Source organism: Zingiber officinale, chromosome 4B (assembly GCF_018446385.1).
Source record: "Zingiber officinale cultivar Zhangliang chromosome 4B, Zo_v1.1, whole genome shotgun sequence".
NCBI lineage: Eukaryota > Viridiplantae > Streptophyta > Magnoliopsida > Zingiberales > Zingiberaceae > Zingiber > Zingiber officinale.
The window spans coordinates 138,288,138-138,313,409 of NC_055993.1; the positions used below are offsets into that span (position 1 = coordinate 138,288,138).

The 25,272-nt window shown below is 38.6% G+C and overlaps 3 protein-coding genes and 1 pseudogene across 9 annotated transcripts; all 4 read left to right on the forward strand.

Annotated features, from left to right (window-relative positions):
- Window positions 1-3,846: 3,846 nt before the first annotated feature.
- LOC121977023 (patellin-3-like) lies at window positions 3,847-6,295 on the forward strand. The gene is made up of 4 exons (XM_042529498.1): window positions 3,847-5,344; window positions 5,422-5,546; window positions 5,629-5,770; window positions 5,839-6,295. The coding sequence occupies exons 1-4, from the start codon at window positions 3,953-3,955 to the stop codon at window positions 6,097-6,099; spliced, it is 1,920 nt and encodes a 639-aa protein (XP_042385432.1). The 5' UTR covers window positions 3,847-3,952; the 3' UTR covers window positions 6,100-6,295.
- A 635-nt stretch (window positions 6,296-6,930) lies between these two features.
- LOC121977024 (30S ribosomal protein S9, mitochondrial-like) lies at window positions 6,931-12,066 on the forward strand. 7 transcript variants are annotated; one of them, XR_006110723.1, is made up of 7 exons: window positions 6,931-7,126; window positions 7,321-8,036; window positions 9,763-10,203; window positions 10,423-10,503; window positions 10,702-10,796; window positions 10,892-11,051; window positions 11,778-12,066. XR_006110723.1 is itself a non-coding variant. In XM_042529500.1 (6 exons), exons 2-5 carry the CDS (start codon window positions 7,397-7,399, stop codon window positions 10,791-10,793), a joined length of 1,254 nt encoding a protein of 417 aa, XP_042385434.1. In that variant the 5' UTR covers window positions 6,931-7,126; window positions 7,321-7,396; the 3' UTR covers window positions 10,794-10,796; window positions 11,778-12,066. The 7 variants fall into 7 exon arrangements, 5 of the variants coding, with proteins under 5 accessions (XP_042385434.1, XP_042385437.1, XP_042385433.1 ...); XR_006110722.1 differs by lacking the exons at window positions 10,892-11,051; window positions 11,778-12,066 and adding exons at window positions 11,303-11,434; window positions 11,614-11,766; XM_042529500.1 differs by lacking the exon at window positions 10,892-11,051.
- A 2,270-nt stretch (window positions 12,067-14,336) lies between these two features.
- Window positions 14,337-19,259, forward strand: LOC121977026 (protein WHAT'S THIS FACTOR 9, mitochondrial-like). The gene is made up of 4 exons (XM_042529505.1): window positions 14,337-14,866; window positions 15,385-16,676; window positions 17,710-17,804; window positions 18,754-19,259. Exons 2-3 carry the CDS (start codon window positions 15,420-15,422, stop codon window positions 17,719-17,721), a joined length of 1,269 nt encoding a protein of 422 aa, XP_042385439.1. The 5' UTR covers window positions 14,337-14,866; window positions 15,385-15,419; the 3' UTR covers window positions 17,722-17,804; window positions 18,754-19,259.
- A 2,813-nt stretch (window positions 19,260-22,072) lies between these two features.
- On the forward strand, window positions 22,073-23,452 carry LOC121978750 (annotated as a pseudogene).
- The last annotated feature ends 1,820 nt before the right edge of the window (window positions 23,453-25,272 follow it).

Consider the following 25,272-nt stretch of genomic DNA (forward strand, 5'->3'; position numbering starts at 1 on the left):
TTCGTAGAGCTTCAAGAACTTTTCTCAACGTTCTTTCACACTTTGGTAATTGCCAATTTTGTCGAGATTCTCCATCGATAGTACGTTTATTAAATGATATTCAACCTTACCATTTGACGTAAAGTTGTCACGCTACTTTTTGGTTGAGAGGTGTTTTTCAATTTCTTATCCGTTTGTGTTTTTTAGTGCTTTATAACCATATTTTATTATTAATAAAATATTAAAATCTGATTTAAGAAATATCTCCATCCGACATTTCCAAAAAGCAAACTCCCCCTTAAATATAGTGGGTAGATGTTAGCTCTGACCATCGTCTTATTTCGATCGACGGTTAGTCCTCCTGAAGCGCCATTGCTCTAATACTACTTATTAGGACCCTTGGCGGCCAACTGGGGGGGGGGAGAGGTGAATAGTCCCTGCACAAAAAACAAACAAAAATATCTTCCTTAGCTTATAACTTAAACAAATATTTGCATAAGAATAAATAAAAGACTAAAAAGAAGAGGCATCGAGAATTTACTTGGTTACAATCGGGGAGGTTGTTAATCCAAGGAAGTTGAAGCGCACTAAGAATCTCCTTTAGGTGAAGAAGCCTCTTACAACATTCAAGATTCACAAAGTAAAGCTAAACTCTAACAAACTCAAGTACAAGTGTTGTGTCAAATTATTCTGCGTTGTTGTAAATCTTTAGGAGCAAGACTGCTTATATAACCTTGTTCGGGGCACCTGGAAGCGTTCCAGGTGCCTAGAATGAGATAAAACCTTATCCCCGATGTGTCGGTCAAAGTCCACGTTGATCTTGATAAAACTTGGGTTACGGGCGCCTCGAAGGGGAAAGTCAACATTTTGTTGACTTTCTCTCCGAGCCTCCAACTTCGGCTCCGCTTGTTTCGGTCCGGGTCTTCCGCTCCGACTCCGCTTGCTTGGGTGATATCGACCATCTGAAATAGAGTTCACCCGAACCCAACTTCCAACCTTCTCCTCGAGCAAACTTCCACTCAGGCTTCTTGTCCTCGGAAACATCGCGCGTCTCTTTCTCGTCCGTTCGTGTACTCTTCTATAACACTTCGTCCCTCAGACGCACTGAGCCCCGTCGGCTCTCTTCCATGCCGTCCTTCTAGCTAGCTACGTATTTTGCTCGACATCCTGTGCTCCTAAGTTTCTGCATACTTAGACATAGAATTAAACACAACATAACCTAACTTAGTTTGCTTGATCATATCAAAATTATCTTGGGGTACCAACAGGTTTGACTCTACAAAAATTTCCTATTAACTATCAGAATAAATCAAGAAGCTCTTGCAACAAGTTATCCATCAATCTAGTATTCTTAGGTTAATCATCTATTAAGAAAAAATTATTTATTAATTTATCAAAACTGTGATTCAATTTTTAGATATCTAAAAAATTAAAAAGACGTTCTGTCGTTGTACTATTGCTACAGGATGATAAAGAAATATTATTTAAAGATGGAGTGAAATATTATTTAAGGATGGAGTGAAAAGACTAACCTAGGAGAAAGGTACGATTGCATAGAATTTTAATTTTTTTTAAGTACCGTGTCATGAAGAAGATATTAGTAATATCTCTCTCCTAGGCGGTGAATCTTACTCCCCAGACATAGCTGAGTTAACTATTAGGTAGTAGATTTGTCATCATATAGCAAGGGTCGAATTGTGGAAACCGTGAAATATCCTCCCACCTAGTAGTCTATTTGGTACTGATTTACCATATTTCATTTAGCCACGGGATTTATCATGAGAGGTGCTAAGAATGAGCTCATCATCTTTTGTTATCATAAAGGATTGAATCTCATCCTAAAGATAAAAGAAAAATTTATTAAATTAAAAATTTAGGATTTAAAATTTAAGATTCAAATAGTTAGTTTTTAGGTACTAATTTCTCAACCAGACCCTTATTTGAATAGTTAATTTTAAAATTAATTTACCATAATATAGAGCCACAATATAAAAACTACTAAAATAACACAAAATGGTACTTGGATGGACTAATTTGAAAAAAAAACAACACAACAACTTTGTTCTGATTGAGTTGATTGATTGATCCTACTTTGACCAACTCCAAATAATTAATAAATTCCTGTAAAAAAAAAAAAGGCCAGTCCCCACAATATTGTAGACAACTCAATCGGATATTGAATATCTTGCAAGTTTAGACTATCGAATAAATTAGGTGTTTAATGGGTCATGGCCAACAAGGTTTTGGTGAGTTACAGAGGTTTTAGGGTTGGAGCTCAATGATAGGGACAACTCGGAACACTTAACAAATGTATAAATGTCGTAGACAACACTCTTAACCACCGTCAAGCACCGAATGCCATTAGTCCTCACACTTTACAACCCTAATTATATTTATACCCTAAGACATTTGCATCTTGATTAATTACAATCATAGTTATACAATAAGAGTCTCTTCAATATATTTATTAATTAAACTTTTTTTAATACATATTAAAAATGGAATAGCGGACCCAGTAGATAGGTGTTTGAAATCAGTAGGGATCCTCTGGTCCACAAATTGTGGATCAGGAGATGATCCACTGATGAGGACCTTTGATTTGGATGGACCCCACCTATTTAAAGATGAGATTCATCTAAATTAATAGTCCTCATGTAATGGATCATCCCCTGATCTACAATTTACGGACTAGAGAATCTGTGCTTATTTGAAATACTTAGATCACCTATCATAGTTTTAAAATTTCTAAATTATATACTTATTTCTTATTTTACCCCATCCAAATTAATTTGATTGAAAAAAAATCAATAATTGATTTTTTCCAATCAAATTGATTTATTTATGTGTTCAAAAAAATCATAGCCGATTTCGATAAAAATCGGCTGATGAACCTAAAAATTTCGAAATAATATGAGTTCCCATGTGCTCGTCTATTTTTATTTTGAAAAATGATATCAAATATTAATTTGACTAATATATTAAGAGCAGTATATTTTTTAAATACGAATGTGTTTGGAAAATTAATTTATATTAAAAAAATCATTGTTTTCAATATATTTAGTCAAACTGATATTTGATAACATTTTTATAATAAGTAAAACTAGACGAACACATAGGAACTGATTTCATGTCATTCCGATGTCTTTAAGTCCATAAGCCGGTTTCGACCAAAATTGATTGATTGATTGATATACCTAAAGATTTTGGAATGTCATGAAACTTATTTTTTATGTGTTCGTCTAATTATCTTGTTTATAAAAAATACTATAAAATATTATTTTGACTAATATATTGAGCTTGGTAATTTTTTAAATACAAATATATCTGAAAAATTAATTTGTGTTTAGAAAATTATTACGGATTGATAATATTTTTATAATTAAGAGAATTAGATGAATATATAAAAAATTAATTTTATATTATTTTAAAATTTCTACTTTCACCAATCAATTTTCATCGAAAATAAATTTTATAATAAAAAAATAAATTTGACCGGAAAAAAAATAATTAATTTGAGGACGGAAGTGAAATGGAAACATTGATAATTTTAAAATTATGATAAATAATTTTAAAAACTTTCTCACAGGTTCAGTAATCTGAAAATGAAATTAAACGAAAAGGTCTCTCTTCTTTGAAAATTAGAAGCTCACTCTGCTCTTGATTTTATTATTAAAAAAATTACAGATGGCGCATAAGATTCCCTTGAAATCATCATAACCGTTACAAATTTTCTCTTTTTTTTTCTGATAATTTAAAAACAATTATTTATTTATTTATTTTCTCTCCAAAATGATGCGACCACCGAAACGCTCGTCAAAGCTGTCCAACGGACACTTACAGTCTGGTCTCTTCTTTATACGTGTATAAAAAACTCTCTGCCTCACCTCCGTCTTCCCCACGCTTCCCATTTCCTCCACTCCACGTCTTGCTTTCATCTCTCTGCTCTCCGCTTCGGAGCTTGGAGCACCGCCCTATGGCCCAGGAGACCAGAGCCGAGTCGCCGGAGGCGACAGTGGCCGCCGTGGAGGTCGTCGTCGCTGAGGTGATGGCGTCGGAGAAGGAGGTGGTCGGTGAGCAGCCGGTATCGGTGGCTGAGCCTGCCTCTGAGGTGGTGAAGCCAGTAAAGAACTCGGCTTTGGAGGTCGCTCTTGCCGCGGAGAAAGCGGCCGAGGTGGAGGAGAAGAAGGCGGCGGCGGCGGAGGAGGTTAAGGCGGAAGGGATGCTGCAAGCTGTCTCCTTTAAGGAGGAGAGTAACCTTGTTTCGGAGCTCGAAGATCCTGAGAAGAAGGCGCTGGAGGAGCTCAAGCTGCTCGTCCAGGCTGCGCTCGCGAATAGCGAGTTCAGCCCTCCGGCTCCCGCCAAGGAGAAGGAGGCGAAGGCGGAAGGCGACGCTGCTTCTGTTCCTGAGGAGGATCCCCTGAAGACTGTGGCGGCGGAGGAGGGTAAAGTCGAAGGAGACTCTGAGAAAGAGACCGCCGCAAAGGCTGTAGCGGCAGAGGAGGCTGAAGCAGGGGGCGAATCTGCTCCTGCGCCTGGGGAGGAGGTCCCGAAAGATGTGGTGGCGGAGGCGGTCAAAACTGAGGGCGGACCCTCGGCCTCAGCAGAAGAGCCCCCGAAGGCCGTAGCAACAGAGGAGCCTCTGAAGTCTGTTGCGGTGGAGGAGCCGACCGCACCGACCGTGGAAGAAAAACAGAAGCCTCCGGAAGCAGAAGAGAAGTCGGATGACGACGGTGCTAAAACCGTCGAGGCCATAGAGGAAACCGTCGTTCCCATTTCTGCTCCTCCGTTCGCCGAGACCGAAACGCCGGCAGCAGAAGCTCCAAGGGAGGAGAAGGAAGAGGAAAAAGTCTCACCGCCTTCGCCAGAGAAAGTCATCATCTGGGGAGTGCCACTCCTCGCCGACGAGAGGAGCGACACTGTCCTCCTTAAGTTCCTCCGCGCCAGGGACTTCAAGGTGAAGGAAGCCATGGCCATGCTCAAGAACGCCGTACTCTGGCGGAAGGAGTTTGGCATCGAGGCGCTCCTCGAAGAGGATCTCGGCGTCCCCGAGTTGGAGAAGGTGGTGTTCATGCACGGCGTCGACAAAGTGAACCACCCCGTCTGCTACAACGTGTATGGCGAGTTCCAAAACAAGGAGCTTTACGCCGCCGCCTTCGCCGACAAGGAGAAGAGGCACAGGTTCTTGAGGTGGAGAATTCAGTACTTGGAGAAGGGCATAAGGAACTCACTGGACTTCAATCCAGAAGGCGTTTCCACCATGGTCCAGGTCACCGACCTCAAGAACTCAATCGGCCTCGCGAAGAAGGAGCTCCGCCAAGCTCTCGACTTGCTCCAAGATAACTACCCCGAGTTCGCCGCCAAACAGGTAACTTCCATTCCTCACTACCATTTCCTAATCAAAATCAAAATTTTGAAACACCATAATCATCTCTGGTTCGGTAGGTGTTCATCAACGTCCCATGGTGGTACCTGGCTTTCAACAGGATGATCAGTCCATTCTTTACACAAAGAACAAAGAGCAAGTTTGTTTTCGCAGGGCCATCTAAATCAGCTGAGACCCTCTTCAAGTCAGTAGATTTCTTCATCTTATTAAGCAAAATTTGAAGTTTAATCTGATAATTTTCTCTATTCTGCAACTGGATCATACAGATACATCGCTCCTGAGCAAGTTCCTGTTCAGTTTGGAGGCCTGAGCAAGGAGAATGACCCAGATTTCAGCACTGCTGATTCTGTTACAGAGGTCGCCATTAAGCCATCAACCAAGCATGTCATCCAAATTCCAGTCAGTGAGGTAATTAAATGATACACCAATTCGGCTAATGCTATACCGATTCTGATCGCTTTGGTGCTTCCTTACAGTCGAGCACCATTGCTTGGGAGCTCCGAGTTCTCGGCTCCGACGTGACTTACCGCGCTGAATTCGTGCCCGAGGCGGAGGATGGATACACGATCATCGTTCAGAAGGCGCGGAAGTTGATCGCGACCGACGAGCCAGTGGTGAAGGGCAGTTTCAAAATCGGCGAGGCCGGCAAAGTGGTTCTCACTGTGGACAACAACACCTCCAAGAAGAAGAAACTACTCTACAGGTACAAGACCAAGAGCTCTGCGGATTGCTCTTAAATCAAGCAACCGTAAACTGAACGTGATGAACGAAATCACATCTACTGTTTACCTTATTATTGTTCTCAGTTTTATCTTCAAGTAATTAGTCTGTATGGTGTTTGTTGACTTGCTGAAGTCGGGAATTCATTTGTGGGTGTAAATTGAATTTTGTATACGTTCTTCTGTCTATCAATTTGATTGCTTTTTGTTACTACATTGAGAACACACGACCGAGTCATTCAATTCTCACTCCACACTATCAATTTGATTGCTTCTGTCTATGAACATTGTCGATTTGCTCAAGAACAGAGAGGTCTGAGTCTCAGTGTTTTGGTGCAGAAGTTGAGCCGTGAAATGAGCAAAACCACTTGGTGCTTGTGCATATGATGATATGCTTTAGCCCCCACGGGGACTTGAGCTTCCACCAACACCTTCAAAGTGGGTGGTGAATAATTGGCCATCCGTAGAATTGGACAAAGTGCACGCGTGTCCCATGTTTTTGGCCTTCGGTTCAGTGTGCGTTTCAGTCAGGTCACTGTGCGTGTCAGTGCCAGAAGGTCAACAATTTTTATTTTATACCTATGCTCAGGACCTCTGTCTATTTTATTTTATTTAATAAAAATTAAAAATAATTGAAAATGGAAAATGAATCCTGCTCTTATGTTTTTAATAAAAAAAAAATTGTTTTTTTAATTTTTTTTATAGTCATTTAAGTCAGACTTCATACGTAGGCCAATTGGACCCAACATAACTCAAATGTAGATCCGATACAGATCGGATCGGGCAGATTTCTGGCATCCAGGCCCGATTGCACATAACTGAGGACGTTGGCACCTGTCGGACAAAACCTAACCTAATTACCCCGCTCACACTGCTTCTGTTTCGTCCCAAACAAACACCGACTCCACCACCACCACCACCACCACCACCGCCGCCTCCTTCCTTCAGCACCTTCCTTCAGCACCTCCTCCTCGTCTCGATCAACCGAATCCCCGTCGCGGTTTCCTGGAGAAGCCTTTCCCACCTCACTCTTCGCCTCTAATTTGTACGTTTCTTCTTCTAATTCTGCTTGTTTTTGACAGTTTTCGATGGCTCCTTGAGATTGTTTTGCTTTAGCTTATTGGCCATATAGAGATCGTTTGATTTTTGTTTTCTTTCCACGAGTTGTTCTTCTTAGTTATGATAATGTTTGCATCCTTCCTTGATTTGTTTGCTTCGTGCTACTTGTTCATTTTACAGGTTCCAGCCCTCTAAACCCTAATATTTCACGCGTCCGGACTCGAGCATCGCAGCAGACGCAGCCTCTTCGCTAAAGATGCTCTCCCGCTCTGCCTCTCTTCGCCAGCCTCTTCGCTTCCTTGTTCTCACTGCTGTAGCTTCCTTCCACCCTCGCTGCATCTCCTCTCCGCCTCCGCCTCCACCTCCGCCTCTGTCTTTTCCTCGTCTCCCCTCTCCTCTGTTCCCTCCGTCCAATTCCGCTTCCTTTCAATACTCTAAGGCATTCTCTAGCGGGAGTCGCGATGATGGCGGCGACTGGAAATTAACCCCCGAGGAGGACGAGGGTGGTTTCGTTTTTCCGGACGAGGGCGACCTTGCAGGGATTTCTGATGACGCCCCGAGACCCTCCGGAACAGAGGCGATCAACGCTGTAGCCGGAATCATGGATCAGTGGGAAAAGGGCTCCGGGACAGTTGATAAAGGGGATATTTTTGATGGCCTCGATGGAGAGACTCTGGCTAACGAGAACGGGCTTGGAGGATTAGGCGTGGAGGAATGGGAGACGGCTGAGGGATACAAGCCATGGTCATTGGGCGACGATGATGAAAAATTGAGCCTGTTCAACGATGGCGATGGAGGGGTAGTCAACGGTGGCGTTGATGATTTAGGGAAGTCTAGTGATGAGCAGAAGCAGCAACTTGAGATGCGAGAGAAAGAGCTGTTAGATATTCTGGAAGGTAAGACATCACAAAACAACGTAGCCCAAAGAATATCTATTTTTGTTCATCTCTCATCATCCTGGATTAGTTCTAAGCATGAAGAATTTTCTAGGTCTAGATTTTTGTTGATTTTTTCCTTCATTATGTTTGATAGTGCAAGGAGTAATAAACCATCTAACAAGCATGAGCATGTTCATTGTTGAAATATCATCATCAGCACTCTAATTATCATGATATGATAATATTTTCCTATTATGCATTGTAGTAGACTTGCTACCTGTTATGCGGAACAAGTAATATTATAACATAGAATATTTCTTATTTTTTGTTAACATACATATTTTTAATATCTAAAGTTTCTACCATTTGTAGAACAAATGTTTAAGTTAATCCTTACAATTACATAACTTAATGCTTAATAATCACAAGAATTAATCTTCTTTGGTGGAGAAAATAATAAACAAATCATCTTTAATTTCTTCATCATCAAATTAGTAGAACTAGTTTCACTTCCTTTTCCCCACATAGATTGCCTTCACAGGAGCTCATCTAACTTTCTTAAGTGCCCTAACTGCCTAAAGGGACCACATATCACATATGTGATGCAGTCCCTTGCCTAAAAGTTTTTGCCCTCGCATATGCAATTATCTAATCCTTTTTTAGAAACATTGTTGTTGGGCATATCCACTTTGTACTGCTCAGACCCCTATCCCTCTAAATATTTGCTACTCTAACCTATTTAAATACACATTTTGGATGATAAATGGGTACTTGAACTTGTTGGTACTCGTGGATACCTAACTTAGATGAGTAAAATATGCATTTATGTTCATCCTGAAGATATCCATAATTTTAAGCATAATCAGGATGTTTAAATCAAGCTTAAATGAGTTGGGTACCCACAATTCGATTATCAGGTACCCATTGCTATCTCTAGGTATGATAGAAAATATGAATCATGAATAATTTTTCAATTTTCAGCTTATATTGATTAAGCTCAATCATCTTAAAATATTTTCTACCTAAAGGTTCATTATCATCACTTTTATCATTTTTCTTTCTAATTAAATTTGTGACAAAGACTTCATAGACGTATGAATGTTGGCCTATATTCTTTAGCAACTTCAGATACAACTTTGGTTAAAATTTTGCGTCATACTACTATGGATATGAAATATAGATATGCATATGAGTTAGCCTTAATGTCCTTTTGATGTTATATACTAGATAATTTGTTGAAGAACATTATTTTAAAAGGCCTTCGCTATGTCACCTATATTGGGTGCATAAACTTATCTAGTGAGGGATTGCATGGCATCTACTTATGTCAGCCAAATCTGAAGATTCTTAAAGTTGAAATAGTTCGAGTTATAAATAATTAGGTTAACCAACTTAACGTTTTTATCTTCTATTCTTCTATCTATAGTACATCCCATCTCAATTGTGAGTTAGTATCTGAGTATGAGACTATTTGTTAAATATTTGTGATAAGCACGTTCAGATTGTGTCCTTTATGAAAGTGATGCTTCCTGGATGTTTTGCTATTTTTCCTACTTGTAAATCTTTTTACTATGAATTTCTACATTGTCATTTAACACCTTGGTTTTCCTAATTTTTTATGTCGTTTGAAGATATTGGGTTTCTTATTCTTCAACTATACTCCTACCCAATGTGTATTAGAAAGAGTGCTTTAAATTTCCATTGGCTCATTTTGCTCGCTTTGCTTCGAAATTCAAAATGGCAGGTCCGAAACATGCATTTGGAGATCTCACTGAAGCATCAGGGATCACAGATGATATGATTGATAGTTTGATTATATTGAAGGATGTAACGGGTGTTCCAGGATTACCTCCTCTTAAGGAAATACAAGAGGAAGCAATTGCAAAGATGAATGCAACATCAACAAGAACTGAAATTGAGCGTAAGAAACAAGAGGAGATTGCAAAATCTAGAGTTCGTCAGGTGGATGAAAAGGGTAGAGCATATGGAACAGGGAGAAGGAAATGCAGCGTAGCTCGTGTATGGATTAAACCCGGTGATGGGACGTTCATTGTAAATGACAAGCAGTTTGATGTTTATTTTCCCATTCTTGATCACCGAGCAGAACTTCTCAGACCTTTCACTGTCACAAAAACTCTCGGTCTCTGGGACGTAAATTGCACTGTTAAAGGGGGTGGAGTTTCTGGTAAGTAACACTCTGAGAATATGTGATCTAACATCGTGTCATGGTTATATCTTAAATTCACCATTTTGGTTTGAAAAATCTAGTTAAAACTAGAAAAATCATCTTGTTGGATTTTGATTTTCTTTTCCCCATTTGCATGATTGGAGGATTTGGTTAATTTTGTGAGACATGGTATTTGTATGCATGCATAGGATTTGATTCAGCTTGTCATATTCTCAGGTCAAGTTGGAGCCATCCGCTTGGGAATCAGCAGAGCATTGCAATGTTGGGAACCAGGCCTTCGACCTTACCTAAAAGCTGGTAACTGCCCCAACAACATACTGCCATAATACCACCTGGCCGATAACTATTACTGTATTACACTGATCCAATGTAGTTTTCAGAATTGTTTTCTGGACTGCTTCCTCATTCTGCTTATGAATCCTTTGTTGTCGATTGAGGCTCTGTAGGTATATACTTTCTTTCTGACTTCTCACATTGCTTGTGCGGTTTATGCAGCTGGTTATTTAACACGTGATCCACGCGTAGTTGAACGAAAGAAGCCTGGCAAAGCTAAAGCAAGGAAGAGCTTTCAATGGGTTAAACGGTAGAAGGTACTGTTTTTCAACTGTTTCAAATGCAATTATACACGATCCTGCTATTTATTTCGGACTATAGTGTTAATTTGGAGACACTCTCTCATTAGCAGGATTCTTTGCAGCCAACATTCATCTTCTACCAAATTCCGCCGCTTCTTATTTCTGTTTTGCTGTTCAAATATGACGACCTATGCGATGTGGCTCTCAGTTCACCCACACCTCTTCCATGCTTCGATAACTCGCAATGCACCATAAACTTGTAGTGATTAGGTTAAGCATGTTTTTTGCTCCAACCTTCTCTTCAATTTTCTGGTCTTTGTTTAATCATTCTGTACACATGCTTGCTTGTATTAGACTCTCATTGGGGTCTCTCTTAACAATAAATTATTAAGTGAATCATTTTTTTTTTTTTGGCATGACAGTCATAAAAAAAAACTATTTAGAGCAGTAATATTTCATCAACCATATTTAAGAAACAATTTGGAGCAGTCATATTTCATCAACCATATTTACCACTACAGCCTCAATGATGTCTGGCTGTGTTTGGTCGGAACTTGAACTCTATTTTGGCATTGGGATCAATCATGTCCTGCACAACATTTGCAAGCTCCAACATGGTGAAGTCTCCAGGGTTCCCTAGGTTGAATGGACCGGTGTGTTCTCCTTCCATCAACTTCACTAGTCCTCTGCCTATAATATTTCTCAGCTTAAAGGCCTACTCAGTAAAGCTTGTTGCACGAGATAATCCAAAGCTTGTTCCTTCATGTTGTGTCAGTTTTACACATCTAAACAGTAATGTCAGCATAATTTGACTGAGTATGATATAACACAGATGCTGACAACTACGTACACTGGGATCGGATCTTCTCACAGCCGTCACCAGCTACTTTCTCCGATCATAAACTGAAAACTTGAAAGTGTTGCCATTTTTAATTTCTCTTGAAATACAAGTTTTTTTTTCATGGACAATTGTTTACTTGCAAATTTTAATTACAGGGCCATGGAGAAAGCAGCAGTAGCAGTTCTGGAGGCTTGCGTAAAAGAGGCCTTTGTCCCATCTACACCATCCTTGGCTTAAATTTGATGAAGAAAGAACCTACTGATATGCCATTATAATTAATTGACTCTCGCCGACTGCTCATTGCTCAACCATTTATTAGTTATCTGTAGCTGCTGGAGTGCTTAATTTTCATGTTCTAGGTGAAGAATAGTTTCATATTAATTAACATCCACTGAATGATGTTATTCTTACTTAGCCTAATTATGATATGATAAATTTAAGTAATCATGTAGTTCTTAAATATGGTAACCGAGATATTATAGTATGTGGGCTGTTGTTCTATGACCATTTCTCCTCCTCCTTAATTTGTTGCTGCATGCAAGGGATTACAGGGGGAATGGTGGTAGTTTAATCTGATCAGTTTCAAGGTTGTGTTCTTATCTGTTAATTAATATTTTATAGATGTAATGATATATTTTGTAAGTAGTAGCTAGCGCCGGCTAGTTGATGACATGCGTGCCTGGTCTTGGAGAAGCTTTCGCTGATTCATTACTTAATTAGACTTAAAGTTGTTTGAGTTGATCTTTGCACATTTTGATTGATGATATATATAACAAGTTTGTATTCCATCTCCATCACCATCAACTAAATATGTAAATTGTTAGTTTCCTTGACAAATACATGCTTCTATGCGTAATACCTTAATTAATTTGATTTGTCATTATAGAAAGAGAATAAATAAATAAATGAATGTTGAGATTTGGAATTTTTTTTTCAAGGGATAAGTTAAAAAATGAAGTGTGGGCAAAAAAATCAAGTTAAAGAATAAATTCTTTATTTCTTGTTTCCTTTAATAAATGGTGAGGAAATATAGATGTTTAGATATCGGCATTCATTTTTTTTTAAGTAAAAAAAAAAAAACAATGGTAGGAAATATGTTTTCCTATATGGTGATATGATTATGATAAAGTTTAGAATATAGGGAGAGTAGTTAGAAATATGTTTTCCTATATGTTTTCTTAATGAATTTATCAGTCATATTGAAAGCAGTTTGAAATTAATTTAGTAGGAGAATCACATCTCTTATCAGGAATTCAAATCAAAGCAGGATAAACTTGTAGCGATTAGGTTAGGCATGTTTTTTGCTCCAACGTTCTCTTCGATTTTCTGGTCTTTGTGAGAATTCTGTACACATGCTTGCTTGTATTAGACTCTCACTGAGGCCTCGCTTAACAATAAATTATTAAATGACCCATTTTTTTTTTTTGGCATGACAGTAAAAAAAGAATAAAAACAATGAGCAGTCATATTTCCTCAACCGTAAGTAATTTGGAGCAGTTGTATTTCATCAACCATATTTACCACTACAGTGTTAAAGCTTATTCAGCGGGCCTCTTTCTTGTTCCCTTATATTAATTTATAAATTCCAATTATAATATATTTAATTTGTAAGTGTTTCTTTATAAATATCTATAGATGTTAGTTTTTATTGTCTAAAAAATTCAGATTTGGAAAAAGAATGATTAGACATTAAAATAGTATAAGGTCGCAAATCTTGATACTATAATTGTTTGAATTCAGATTTTGTGAAGAAAAAAATTGATCCATCATCCATGTGGTAAGAACATGTTTGTTTATACTATAGGGATTTTAGCGGAGTAGAATTATGGATTTTATAAAATACTGTTAAAAGAATTTTATTTGTTTATCTAGCTCTTTCAGTTGATTAATTTAAGAGACGATCAATTTAGTCCCATAAAAATTTTTAAGTGGTCAGTAAGATAAATTCAGTATTATGGAGGAATTTCATTTAGTTATTATTTTAAGTTAGAAATTAATTTAAATCTACAGTGCATTACAATGGGGATTCAATTTTTAGATAGTTGATTAACCGAAAGACCCAACCGTTATACTATTGTCCTAGGGCAGGAGACAATGTGCTTTTTTTTATAGTTCAGATATCAAATTCTTCAAACCGACTAATTTTAAAGGTGACTAATTTAATCCCATCAAAATTTTTCACCGTCTATCAACATAAATTGAGAAGTGCATCAAAAGTCTATCTAAATAGTCAATATTTTTAAAATTAGAATCCTATTAAATTTTTATATTGTGTCACAGTTTAGATTAATCTCTTAGATATCTAATTAATCGTTGAAACAAAATAGATAATCCCAGTTAGCCTCATTGACTATCCCTAGGGTGACCAGCCCAGTCCCACGGAAGTTTTCCACCAGTCACTAGGTTAAATCGGGAAGTGCACGCGGCGGCCAATCTAGAAATTCAACATCCTTTGATTACGCTCCCTATTTGAAGGAAAAATTTCTACAAATACATTATAATTGAGGTTTAAATCACAGATAATAAGTATTATTGGAGAAATAACCTTATTGAATTTTCAGAAAATTGTTAGGAATTTTTTTGAATTTAAATGAAATATGATACGTTAATGGGGATAAAATGTGTTTGGACTATCTAGTGGGAGATGATTAATTTAATTAAAATTAACTGACCTAGGTATAAAAACAAGGTTTAATTCTTATTTCCTTCTTCCGATTTTCTTCTCCCGATTGCTTGTGTCCGAACCGCCGACTCCCTCTCACGATCTCCTTCCATCGCCTCTCGCCGTCGCCGGCGACCACCGAGCCCCGACGCCAATAGCTGTGAGGTTGATTACCACAGTTAGCCTCCGACGATCTCTGCCACCGCCCTTCGATGTCATCCCGTGCCCTAGCCATCTCCTCCACTGCCGCTCTCCCTCTCGCCATTGCCCAATGCCGCCGATAGCCCTGATCTCTCATTTCTCCACCCGATCGCGTCACCCTCTTCACTAGGACAACTAAGCAGCAACCAGTGTCGCACTCATCCGGGGCAGCTACCACTCTTCTCCTCGATTGGTTGCTGTCGTCGCAGGATTTCAGTCGCCGGTTATCGTCCAGAGGCTGCCTAATATCTGCTTCTACGACTCTTTGGCCACAAGATCCAGTGTCGGATCTCTCCTCTCCATCCGACGAGAAGCCGAACACTAGCCGGGCACCACGCTATGGTCTCTACTATTCCGACAAGACCAAGGGTTTGATTGAAGGTAAGATCTCTGGTTTAAGAGGATTATTGATCATTAATTAGCTTTAATTTCTAATGTAGAGTGTTCATTGTGGAATTGGGATGATTGGATTTGGTAGATCCATTTCTGTGTTGTTTGAGGCATTAGATTGACTGAGAAACAGATTTAATAGAGGGACAAATCAGATTTAATTGATGATTAATGGATTGGTTTATGCATAGATCTAATGCAATTTAATTGTGGAAGAATTATGGATATTCCAATATGGTTGTGATGGTTTATGGGTTGAGACTAGTCGGTTCTTATTGAGATGAATTATGTATGCTTGGTTCATGATAGATTGCCAGTTGATGAGATTATGATACGAAGATTTTAAAGGATTCATGGATTAGATTAATTGAAGTTGAGATTAGTATGCTGGTGGTTTGGATTGAGATCGTTTGGTTTTTGTTTTCTTTCCACGAGTTGTTCTTCTGGTTATGGTAATGTTTGCATCCTTCCTTGATTTGTTTGCTTTGTGCTACTTGTTCATTTGACAGGTTTCCTTGTCTCTGCTGAGCTTCTGTGAGATAAGATGGCGCTGCTTGCCATGAGAAGGTTAAGAAGATGGGCGCCATGTTACCCTAGAAATTTTGCTTTCTCCCACACACAAAAATCAAATTATGTGGATGTGACAATGAAATGGAAGAAGGACCCTTTCTTCGACAATGTTGACATTCTAATCAGGGCCAAGGAGCTCAAAGCCCTCATCTCCCTCAAAAACATAATTGCTAACGAGCCCACTGGCTGCATCCCAGTGTCCACCGTCTCCAAGCTTGACCGCATTCTGGAGATCTCTGGTCGGGTCGCAAGCTTTCTTAGGAAATACCCGGCTGTCTTTGAGGAATTCACTGGCCCACAGTACAACCATCCATGGTTCAAGCTGACCCAAGATGCTGCTGACCTTGATAGAAAGGAGCGTGAACTCTATGCTGCGCACCGGTTAGAGATCGTTGACAGATTGAGGAGGCTCATACTAATGTCGAGGGAGAAGAGACTGCCTCTGAGGATTGTACAGGGGATGCTATGGTACCTTGGATTACCTGAAGATTATCTTAAAAGTTCAAAAGAGATCCAAAATGGGTACTTTCAGATTGTCAGAATGCAAGATGGCGAACAAGGTTTGAGTGCATCGATTGGTCCCAATGAGGAGGTTATTTCGGTGCTCCAACGCAATGCAATGAAATTGAATGGAAATATTGGTTCACCACCATCAGTCATTAAGTTCCCTCTTTTCCCGTCTAAAGGCCTTCGCTTGAAGCAGAAAATTGAGATGTGGTTGGAGGAATTTCAGAAACTCCAGTATGTCTCCCCATACGAAGATTTTTCTACCTTGGATCCAAACAGTGATATTTCAGAGAAGCGCGTAGTTGGAGTTCTTCATGAGTTACTCTGTCTGTTTTTTGATAACTCTGCTGTGAGGCGGAAACTTCTTTGTCTCAAAAAGCACCTAGGATTACCTCAAAAGTTTCACAAGGCGTTTGAGCGCCATCCCCATGTCTTTTACCTCCTGTTAAAGAACAAGAGTTGCTTTGTTGTCCTTAAAGAAGCATATTGTGCTAACTCAGCCACTGTAATAGAAAGACACCCGCTTTTCAACGTGAGGAATGAGTATGTTAGGCTGATGCATAAGTCTGAGAATATTATGCGAAGCCGGAGGGGTCTAAAAGTTTGTGATGAAACTTCACATGGAAAACATGATGAAAGTCTAAGTTTATCAAATACTAAGCTCTGCTGCGCTGAAAGTGAGAAGATATCTGATCTGTTCGAAAGAGGGATCCAGAATAGTAAGGTATGTTCTGTAATAATTGAATTGAATCCAAAGCTTTGTTTCAGAACATGCTTATGTTGTGCATTTGTCTTCTATGAAATTATTAGTTCTTAATGATGCACTTTCCTTTCATATAAAGATATATCTTTACCAACCATTTATACAAGAAGTTTTGAATTCAAGATTATTGCATTCAATTTGATTATCATGGACTAGTACTCAAAGAAGTTAGCTCAAGGGAGAGATAAAATTTTTACTTCTCTAATAGTAAGGACAAACAAGATTTTGCATCAAGAGCCTTATATTGATGTATCTAATTGTATTTACATTAGACTATGACAAGTTATTCACTCCTTTTTCATGTTCCTCATGCTTTGAGAAACATTCAAGTTCAATAACATATAATGTCAATGAAATAATTCTCTCTCATCCAATCCTCTTGTAATCTAACAAGCAATTTAATTTAGCAAAAAAAAAAAGGCCTAGAAACAAACACTATCTACACTGAGATGATCAAATTATGTTTGAACATCAATTCAAGCTTGTATGGTGTTTGTTGACTTGCTGGAGTCGAATTCGGTTGTGGGTGTAAATTGAATTTTGCATATGTTCTTCTGTGTATCAGTTTGATTGCTGTGCATGTCAGTGCCATGAGAAGGTCAACAGTTTTTATTTTATACCGAGGCCCAGGACATCTGTCTATTTTATTTTATTTAATAAAAATTTAAAATAATTGAAAATGAAAAATAATTTTTTATTAAAGTAAAAAATTACTTTATATTTTCGATAAAAAGAAAAAGGAGATCATATTTAATACCTTTCTTTTATATTAGGATCCAGACCTTCGACCTTACCTAAAAGCTGGTAATTGCCCCAACAACATATTGCCATAATGCCACTTGGCCGATATCTATTAGACTGATCCAATGTAGTTTTCAGCATTGTATTCTGGACTGCTTCCTCATTCTGCTTATAAATCCTTTGTTGTAGATTGAGGCTCTGTAGGTATTTACTTTCTTTCTGACTACTCACATTGCTTGTGCGGTTTATGCAGCTGGTTATTTAACACATGATCCATGCGTAGTTGAAGGAAAGAAGCCTGGCAGAGCTAAAGCAAGGATGAGCTTTCAATGGGTTAAATGGTAGAAGGTACTGACTGTTTTTCAACAGTTTCAAATGCGATTATACATGATCCTGCTATTTATTTCAGACTATAGTGTTAATTTGGAGACACATTCTCTCATTAGCAGGATTCTTTTCAGCCAACATTCATCTTATACCGAATTCCGTGGCGTCTTGTTTTTGTTTTGCTGTTCAAATATGATGACCTATGCGATGTGGCTCTCAGTTCACCCACACCTCTTCCATGCTTTTATAACTTGCAATGCACCATAAACTTGTAGTGATTAGGTTAAGCATGTTTTTTGCTCTAATGTTTTCTTCAATTTTCTGGTCTTTGTTTAATCATTCTGTACACATGCTTGCTTGTATTAGACTCTCAATGGGATCTCTCTTGCAGTCATTAAAAAAAAACTATTTAGAGCAGTAATGTTTCATCAACCATATTTAACAAACAATTTGGAGCAGTCATATTTCTTCAACCATATTTACCACTACAGCCTCAGTGATGTCTGGCTGTGTTTGGTCGGAGCTCGAACTCTATTTTGGCATGGGGATCAATCATGTCTTGCACAACATTTGCATGCTCCAACATGGTGAAGTCTCCAGGGTTCCCTAGGTTGAATGGACTGGTGTGTTCTCCTTCCATCAACTTCACCATTCCCCCTCTACCTGTAATATTTCTCAGCTTAAAGGCCTACTCAGCAAAGCTTGTTGCACGAGATAATCCAAAGCTTGTTCCCTCATTTTGTGTCAGTTTTACACATCTAAACAAGAAGGTCAGCATAATTTGACTGAGTATGATTTACCACAGATTCTGACAACTCCGTACACTGGGATTGTATCTTCTCACAGCCGTCTCCAGCTACTTTCTCTGATCATAAACTGAAAATTTGAAAGTGTTGCCATTTTTAATTTCTCTGCAAATACAAGTTTCTTTTTTCATGGACAATTGTTTAGTTGCAAATTTTAATTACAGGGCCATGGAGAAATCAGCAGTAGCAGTACTGGAGACCTTCACCATCCTTGGCTTAAATTTGATGAAGGAAGAACCTACTGATATGCCATTATAATTAATTGACTCTGGCCGACTGCTCATTGCTCCACCATTTATTAGTTATCTGTAGCTGCTGGAGTGCTTAATTATCATGTTCTAGGTGAAGAATAGTTGCATATTAATTAACATCCACTGAATGATGTTATTCTTACTTAGCCTAATTATGAAATGATAAATTTAAGTAATCATGTAGTTCTTAAATATGGTAACTGAGATATTATAGTATGTGGGCTGTTGTGCTATGACCATTTCTTCTCCTTAATTCGTTGCCGCATGCAAGGGAGTACAGGGGGAATTGTTGTAGTTAAATCTGATCATTTTCAAGGTTGTGTTCTTATCTGTTAATTAATGTTTTGTAAGTAGTAGCTAGCCGCCGGCTAGTTGATGACATGCGTGCGTGATCTTGGAGAAGTTTGCTCTGACTTGTTAATTAATTAGAATTAAAGTTGTTTGTGTTGATCTTTGCACATTTTGATTGATGATATATAACAAGTTTATTTTCCATCTCCATCACCATCACCTAAATATGTAAATTGTTAGTTTCCTGGCCAAATCTATGCTTCTATGCGTACCACCTTAGTTAATTTGATTTTTTTTGCTCCAACGTTCTCTTTATTATTATTATTTTTTGACTTTGTTTAAGCATTTTGTACACATACTTGCTTGTATTAGACTCTCATTGGGGCCCACTTAACAATAAATTATTAAATGAACCATCGTTTTTTTGGCATGATAGTAAAAAAACAAAAACTCTTTAGAGCACTCATATTTCGTCAACCATATATAACAAATAATTTGGAGCAGTTGGATTTCATCAGCCATATTTAGGAAAGCTTATTCAGTGGCCCTCCTTTCTTGTTCCCTTATATTAATTTATAAATTTCAATTATAATATATTTAATTTTTAAGTGTTAATTTATAAATATCTACAGATGTAATTTTTATTGTTTAAAAAATTCAGATTTGGAGAAAGAATGATTAGACATTAAAATAATATAAGGTCACAAATCTAGATATACTATAATTGTTTGAATTCAGATTTTGTGAAGAAAAAAAATTGATCCATATGGTAAGAACATGTTTGTTTATATGATTGGGATTTTGTCGGAGTAAAATTATGGATTTTATAAAACCTGTGATAAGAACTAAGACTATGTTATAAAATTTTATAAAATTCTTGTCGTGCACTGCAGAAGAGTCCAACCATGCACCATTGCTTCAGGGCAGGAGACAATGTTTTTTTTTGGCAGTTCGGATATCAAGTTTTTTGAACCAACTAATCTTAAAGATGACGAGTTCAGTTCCATAGAAATTTTCTATTGACTATCAAGATAAAATCGAAAAACTCTCGCGGAAGCTCATCCAAGCGACCAACATTTCTAGAGCTGTTATCCCATTGAAATTTTTTTTTTACAATACGCCGCAACTAGGTTAGACCCTTAGATGCCAGATTAACAATTGGACCAGTGGCCACAAGACCATGTTTGATTCTTGCTCTTATGTTTTTAATAAAAATTTTATAAACATTTAAGTTAGACTTCATACGCGGGCCAATTGGGCTCGACATAACTCAAATACAGATCTGATACAGATTGGATTAGGTATATTTCTAGCATCCCAACCCGATTGCACAACTGAGGACGGTGGCGCCTGTAGGACAAAATCTAACCTAATTACCCCGCCCACATTGCTTCTGTTTCGTCCCAAACAAACACCAACTCCACCACACCACCACCTCCTCCCTTCAGCACCTCCTCCTCGTCCCGATTAACCGAATCCCAATGGTGGTTTCCTAGAGAAGTCTTTTCCACCTCACACTTCGCCTTCAATTTGTATGTTTCTTCTAATTCTACTTGTTTTTGACAATTTTCGATGGCCCACATTGCTTCTGTTTCGTCCCAAACAAACACCGACTCTACCACCACCATCACCTCCTCCCTTCAGCACCTCCTCCTTGTCCGGATCAACCGAATCCCAATTGCAGTTTTCTGGAGAAGCCTTTTCAACCTCACTCTTCGCCTCTAATTTGTATGTTTCTTCTAATTCTTCTTATTTTGGACAATTTTCGATGATCCATACTGCTTCTATTTCATCCCAAACAAAAACCGACTCCACCACCACCACCACCTCCTCTCCAGTCGCAATTTCTTGGAAAAGTCTTTCCCATCTCACTCTTCACTTCCAATTTGTATGTTTATTCTAATTTTGCTTGTTTTTGATAATTTTTGATGGCCCATATTGCTTCTGACATCGCAAACAAACACTGACTCCACCACCACCACCACCTCCTCCTCATCCCGATCAACCAAATCCCATTCGTGATTTCCTGGAGAAGCCTTTCCCACATCACTCTTCGCCTCCAATTTGTATGTTTCTTCTAATTCTGTTTGTTTTTGAGAATTTTCGATGACCCACACTACTTCCGTTTCATCCCAAACAAATACTGACTCCACCAACAGCTATTAGTATAAATCATGAAGTACTCGTGGAAGTCTATCCAAACAACTAACATTTCTAGAGTTGTTATCATACCGAAAATATTTTTTATAGTGGGTTACAGTTAGGATTAAACTCTTAGATATCTTATTAATTCGAGTCTGACCAGATGGTGTTTGATTCTTGCTGTGATGTTTTTAATACAAAATTTAGATTTTTTTTAAAAAAAATTATAAGCATTTAAGTCAGACTTCATAAGTGGGCCAACAGACCGGATCGAGCAGATTTTTGGCATCCCAGCCCGATTGCACACAACTGAGGAAGTTGGCCACTGTAGGTCAAAACCTAACCTAATTACCCCGCCCACACTGCTTCTGTTTCGTCCCAAACAAACACCGACTCCGCCACCACCACCACCGCCTCCTTCCTTCAACACCTCCACCTCGTCCTGATCAACCAAATCCCCGTCGCAATTTCTTGGAGAAGCCTTTCCCACCTCACTCTTCGCCTCCAATTTGTATGTTTCTTCTTCTAATTATGCCTGTTTTTGACAATTTTCGATGACTCTTTGATCATTGTGCTTTAACTTATTGGCCATATAGAGTTTACTATAGGGTCAACCCCCTCTAAGTCAGCTGGTGGTTTGGATTGAGATCGTTTGGTTTTTGTTTTCTTTTCACGAGTTGTTCTTCTAGTTATGGTCATCTTTACATCCTTCCTTGATTTGTTTGCTTTGTGCTACTTGTTCATTTGATAGGTTTCCTTGTCTCTGTTGAGCTTCTGTGAGACAAGTGACACTGCTTGCATGAGAAGGTTAAGAAGATGGTCGTCATGTTACCCCAGAAATTTGGCTTTCTCCCACAAACAAAAATCAAATTATGTGGATGTGATAATGAAATGGAAGAAGGACCCTTTCTTCGACACTGTTAACATTCTGATCAGGGCCAAGGAGCTCAAAACCCTCATCTCCCTCAAAAACATAATTGCTAACAAGCCCACTGGCTACATCCCAGTGTCCATCGTCTCCAAGCTTGACCGCATTTTTGAGATCTCAGGTCAGGTCGCAAGCTTTCTTAGGAAACACCCGGCTGTCTAATTCACTGGCCCACGGGACAACAATCCACAGTTCAAGAAATATGGAATTGCCACATCAGCGGCCCCCTAGAGTCGGTCCCACAGATATGGAAGAATGTAAATGCAGGTATACAGCTGAAAGCGCATGGCCGGGATGCTAACCCTAGGCAATGACACCCTGAGTATCGAACCCTAGACCTCTCGGTCACGAAACCATGCGCCCCCAGCTGTGTTGCACCCTGGGGATAACCATCCATGGTTCAAGATGACCCAAGATGCTGCTGACCTTGATAGAAAGGAGCGTGAACTCTATGTTGTGCACCGGTTAGAGATCGTTGACAGATTGAGGAAACTCATACTGATGTTGAGGGAAAAGAGACTGCCTCTGAGGATTGTACAGGGGATGCTATGGTACCTTGGATTATCTGAAGATTATCTTAAAAGTTCAAAAGAGATCCAAAATGGGTACTTTCAGATTGTCAGAATGCAAGATGGCGAACAAGGTTTGAATGCATCGATTGGTCCCAATGAGGAGGTTATTTCGGTGCTCCAACACAATGCATTGAAATTGAATGGAAATAATTGTTCGCCACCATCAGTCATTAAGTTCTCTCTTTTCCCGTCTAAAGGTCTTTGCTTGAAGCAGAAGATTGAGATGTGGTTAGAGGAATTTCAGAAACTCCAGTATGTCTCCCCATATGAAGATTTTTCTACCTTGGATCCAAATAGTGATATTTTAGAGAAGCGCGTAATTAGAGTTCTTCATGAGTTACTCTGTCTGTTTTTTGATAACTCTGCTGAGAGGCGGAGACTTCTTTGTCTCAAAAAGCACCTAGGATTACCTCAAAAGTTTCACAAGGCGTTTGAACGCCATCCCCATGTCTTTTACCTCCTGTTAAAGAACAAGAGTTACTTTGTTATCCTTAAAGAAGCATATTATTCTAACTCAGCCACTGCCATAGAAACACACCCACTTTTCAGCGTGAGGAATGAGTATGTGAGGCTGATGCTTAAGTCTGAAGATATTTTGCAAAGTCGGAGGGGTCTAAAAGTTTTTGATAAATATTCACATGAAGAAAGTTTTGATGGTTTAACTGATTCTGTAAATTAATTGGCTTCTAAAATGGAAGAGGAATTTTTTTCTTCAGCCATATCTGGGCCTGATAGAATCATCAAAAAATAGTTAATTCAGTTTCAAGTTGCAGTCAGTTCATGTGACCATCATTGACCCTCCAGTACCCAATCAAACACCGGATTCCCACTCTTGTCAATTTGAAAAACTATAAAACATCTTAGTGTCACTCTAGAGCTCCATATGAATGGAAAACTTAACGGTATTATTGAAGAACAAAAGAAAATGTTTTCCCTCGCAAAGCTAATCCTCTGTTTTTCTTCGGTTTTCATTTTGAAGAAAATAAGTAGGAGACATGAAGAATGTGGGATATGCACAGGGCCCTTAAATGCAGATTGCTTAGTTTGCCAAATCACAAGAGTAGAATCATTGTATGTGTCGTTCAGATCTAGCATTGAAATGGATACATTTTTGGCACTACACAAGTGATATCAGTGTGGATTCTCATAGGCTATGCTGCACTAAAAGAGAGAAGATATCTGATCTGTTCGAAAGAGGGATCAAAAATAGTAAGGTATGCTATGTAATAACTGAATTGAATCCAAGCTTTGTTTCAGAACATTCTTATATTGTGCATTTGTCTTCCATGAAATTATCAATTCTTAATGATGACCTTTCCTTTCATATAAAGATGTATCTTTACCAACCATTTATACAAGAAGTTTTGAATTCAAGATTATTGCATCCAACTTGATTATCATGGACTAGTACTTAAAGAAGTTAGCTTAAGGGAGAAAAAAAATTATACTTTTCGCTAATAGTCAGGACAAACAAGACTTTGCATCAAGAGCCTTATATAGATACTAACTGTATTTACATCAAAGTACGACAAGTTATTCACTCCTCTTTCATGTTCCTCATGATTTAAGAAATATTCAAGTTCAATAACATATAATGTCAATGAAATAATTCTCTCAGCCAATCCTCTTGTAACCTAACAAGCAAAATAATTTAGCAAAGAAAAAAAAGTCCTAGAAACAAACACTATTTACACTGACATGATCAAATTATGTTTGAACATCAATTCAAGCTTGAGGAGCGACTCCACCTCCCTTCCAAGTACTCCTCCATTGGCATGTTCGTCAAGGGTTCCATGTTGTTGATCGATGAGGATACATCATCTATGTCTTGAAGCGCAAGATCAATATGAGCTTGCAAGTTTTTATGTCGGAGAATTGCCTCATCATCTAAGTCATCGACCTTTTCAGGTGCGTGAGCAACTTGCCTTGCCCATTGTACACCGTCATCATCACCTTTAAGTAGCTTCAACACCTGATTGAGTCAGCAACACTTGCATCAGATGAGTGAATACATGGATTGTATAGGATTTAGATCAACAAAAGATGAGTAATGGCGTGGACAATGAATTCTTACAAGTTCCATTCGTAGTCGAGAATTAGGAGTTTGTCGAATGCAGAGGAAGGCAGCCAAGGCCATCCTCTCCAACTGAGACTCCACAAAACTAGTCCTTAAACATGGATCCACAAGCTCCTCCAGCCTTCCACCTTGGAGAATTGGCACGGCCTGTGATCACGTCATCATATTAGGATGTGATATTGATTAGCTAGATTTGTACCATCGATAGCATTTCAATATTTAGTATTTTAAGAGAGATTCATATGCTTTTGTTTTTCAATTTCTTGATGAGTTGAATACAAAGATTGTCTATATTTTTACATATACACAAATTGAATCATTGTTAGAGATCTCCAAATATTCCTAGCAATTTATGGGTGTACCCATATAACCAAGCTCTCCTGTCCCTTGGCCCCTGTATCAACAAGCTTCCTTCCTGAGAT

What these genes read in the sequence shown, in the direction of transcription:
- LOC121977023 (XM_042529498.1), top strand. Translation starts at nt 3,953, where the DNA reads ATGGCCCAGGAGACCAGAGCCGAGTCGCCGGAGGCGACAGTGGCCGCC. An exon ending in CCGAGTTCGCCGCCAAACAG is followed by an intron (nt 5,345 to 5,421) that starts GTAACTTCCATT and finishes CTGGTTCGGTAG; the next exon opens with GTGTTCATCAACGTCCCATG. An exon ending in TCAGCTGAGACCCTCTTCAA is followed by an intron (nt 5,547 to 5,628) that starts GTCAGTAGATTT and finishes TGGATCATACAG; the next exon opens with ATACATCGCTCCTGAGCAAG.
- LOC121977024 (XM_042529500.1), top strand. Translation starts at nt 7,397, where the DNA reads ATGCTCTCCCGCTCTGCCTCTCTTCGCCAGCCTCTTCGCTTCCTTGTT. An exon ending in GCTGTTAGATATTCTGGAAG is followed by an intron (nt 8,037 to 9,762) that starts GTAAGACATCAC and finishes TCAAAATGGCAG; the next exon opens with GTCCGAAACATGCATTTGGA. An exon ending in TCGACCTTACCTAAAAGCTG is followed by an intron (nt 10,504 to 10,701) that starts GTAACTGCCCCA and finishes CGGTTTATGCAG; the next exon opens with CTGGTTATTTAACACGTGAT.
- LOC121977026 (XM_042529505.1), top strand. Translation starts at nt 15,420, where the DNA reads ATGGCGCTGCTTGCCATGAGAAGGTTAAGAAGATGGGCGCCATGTTAC.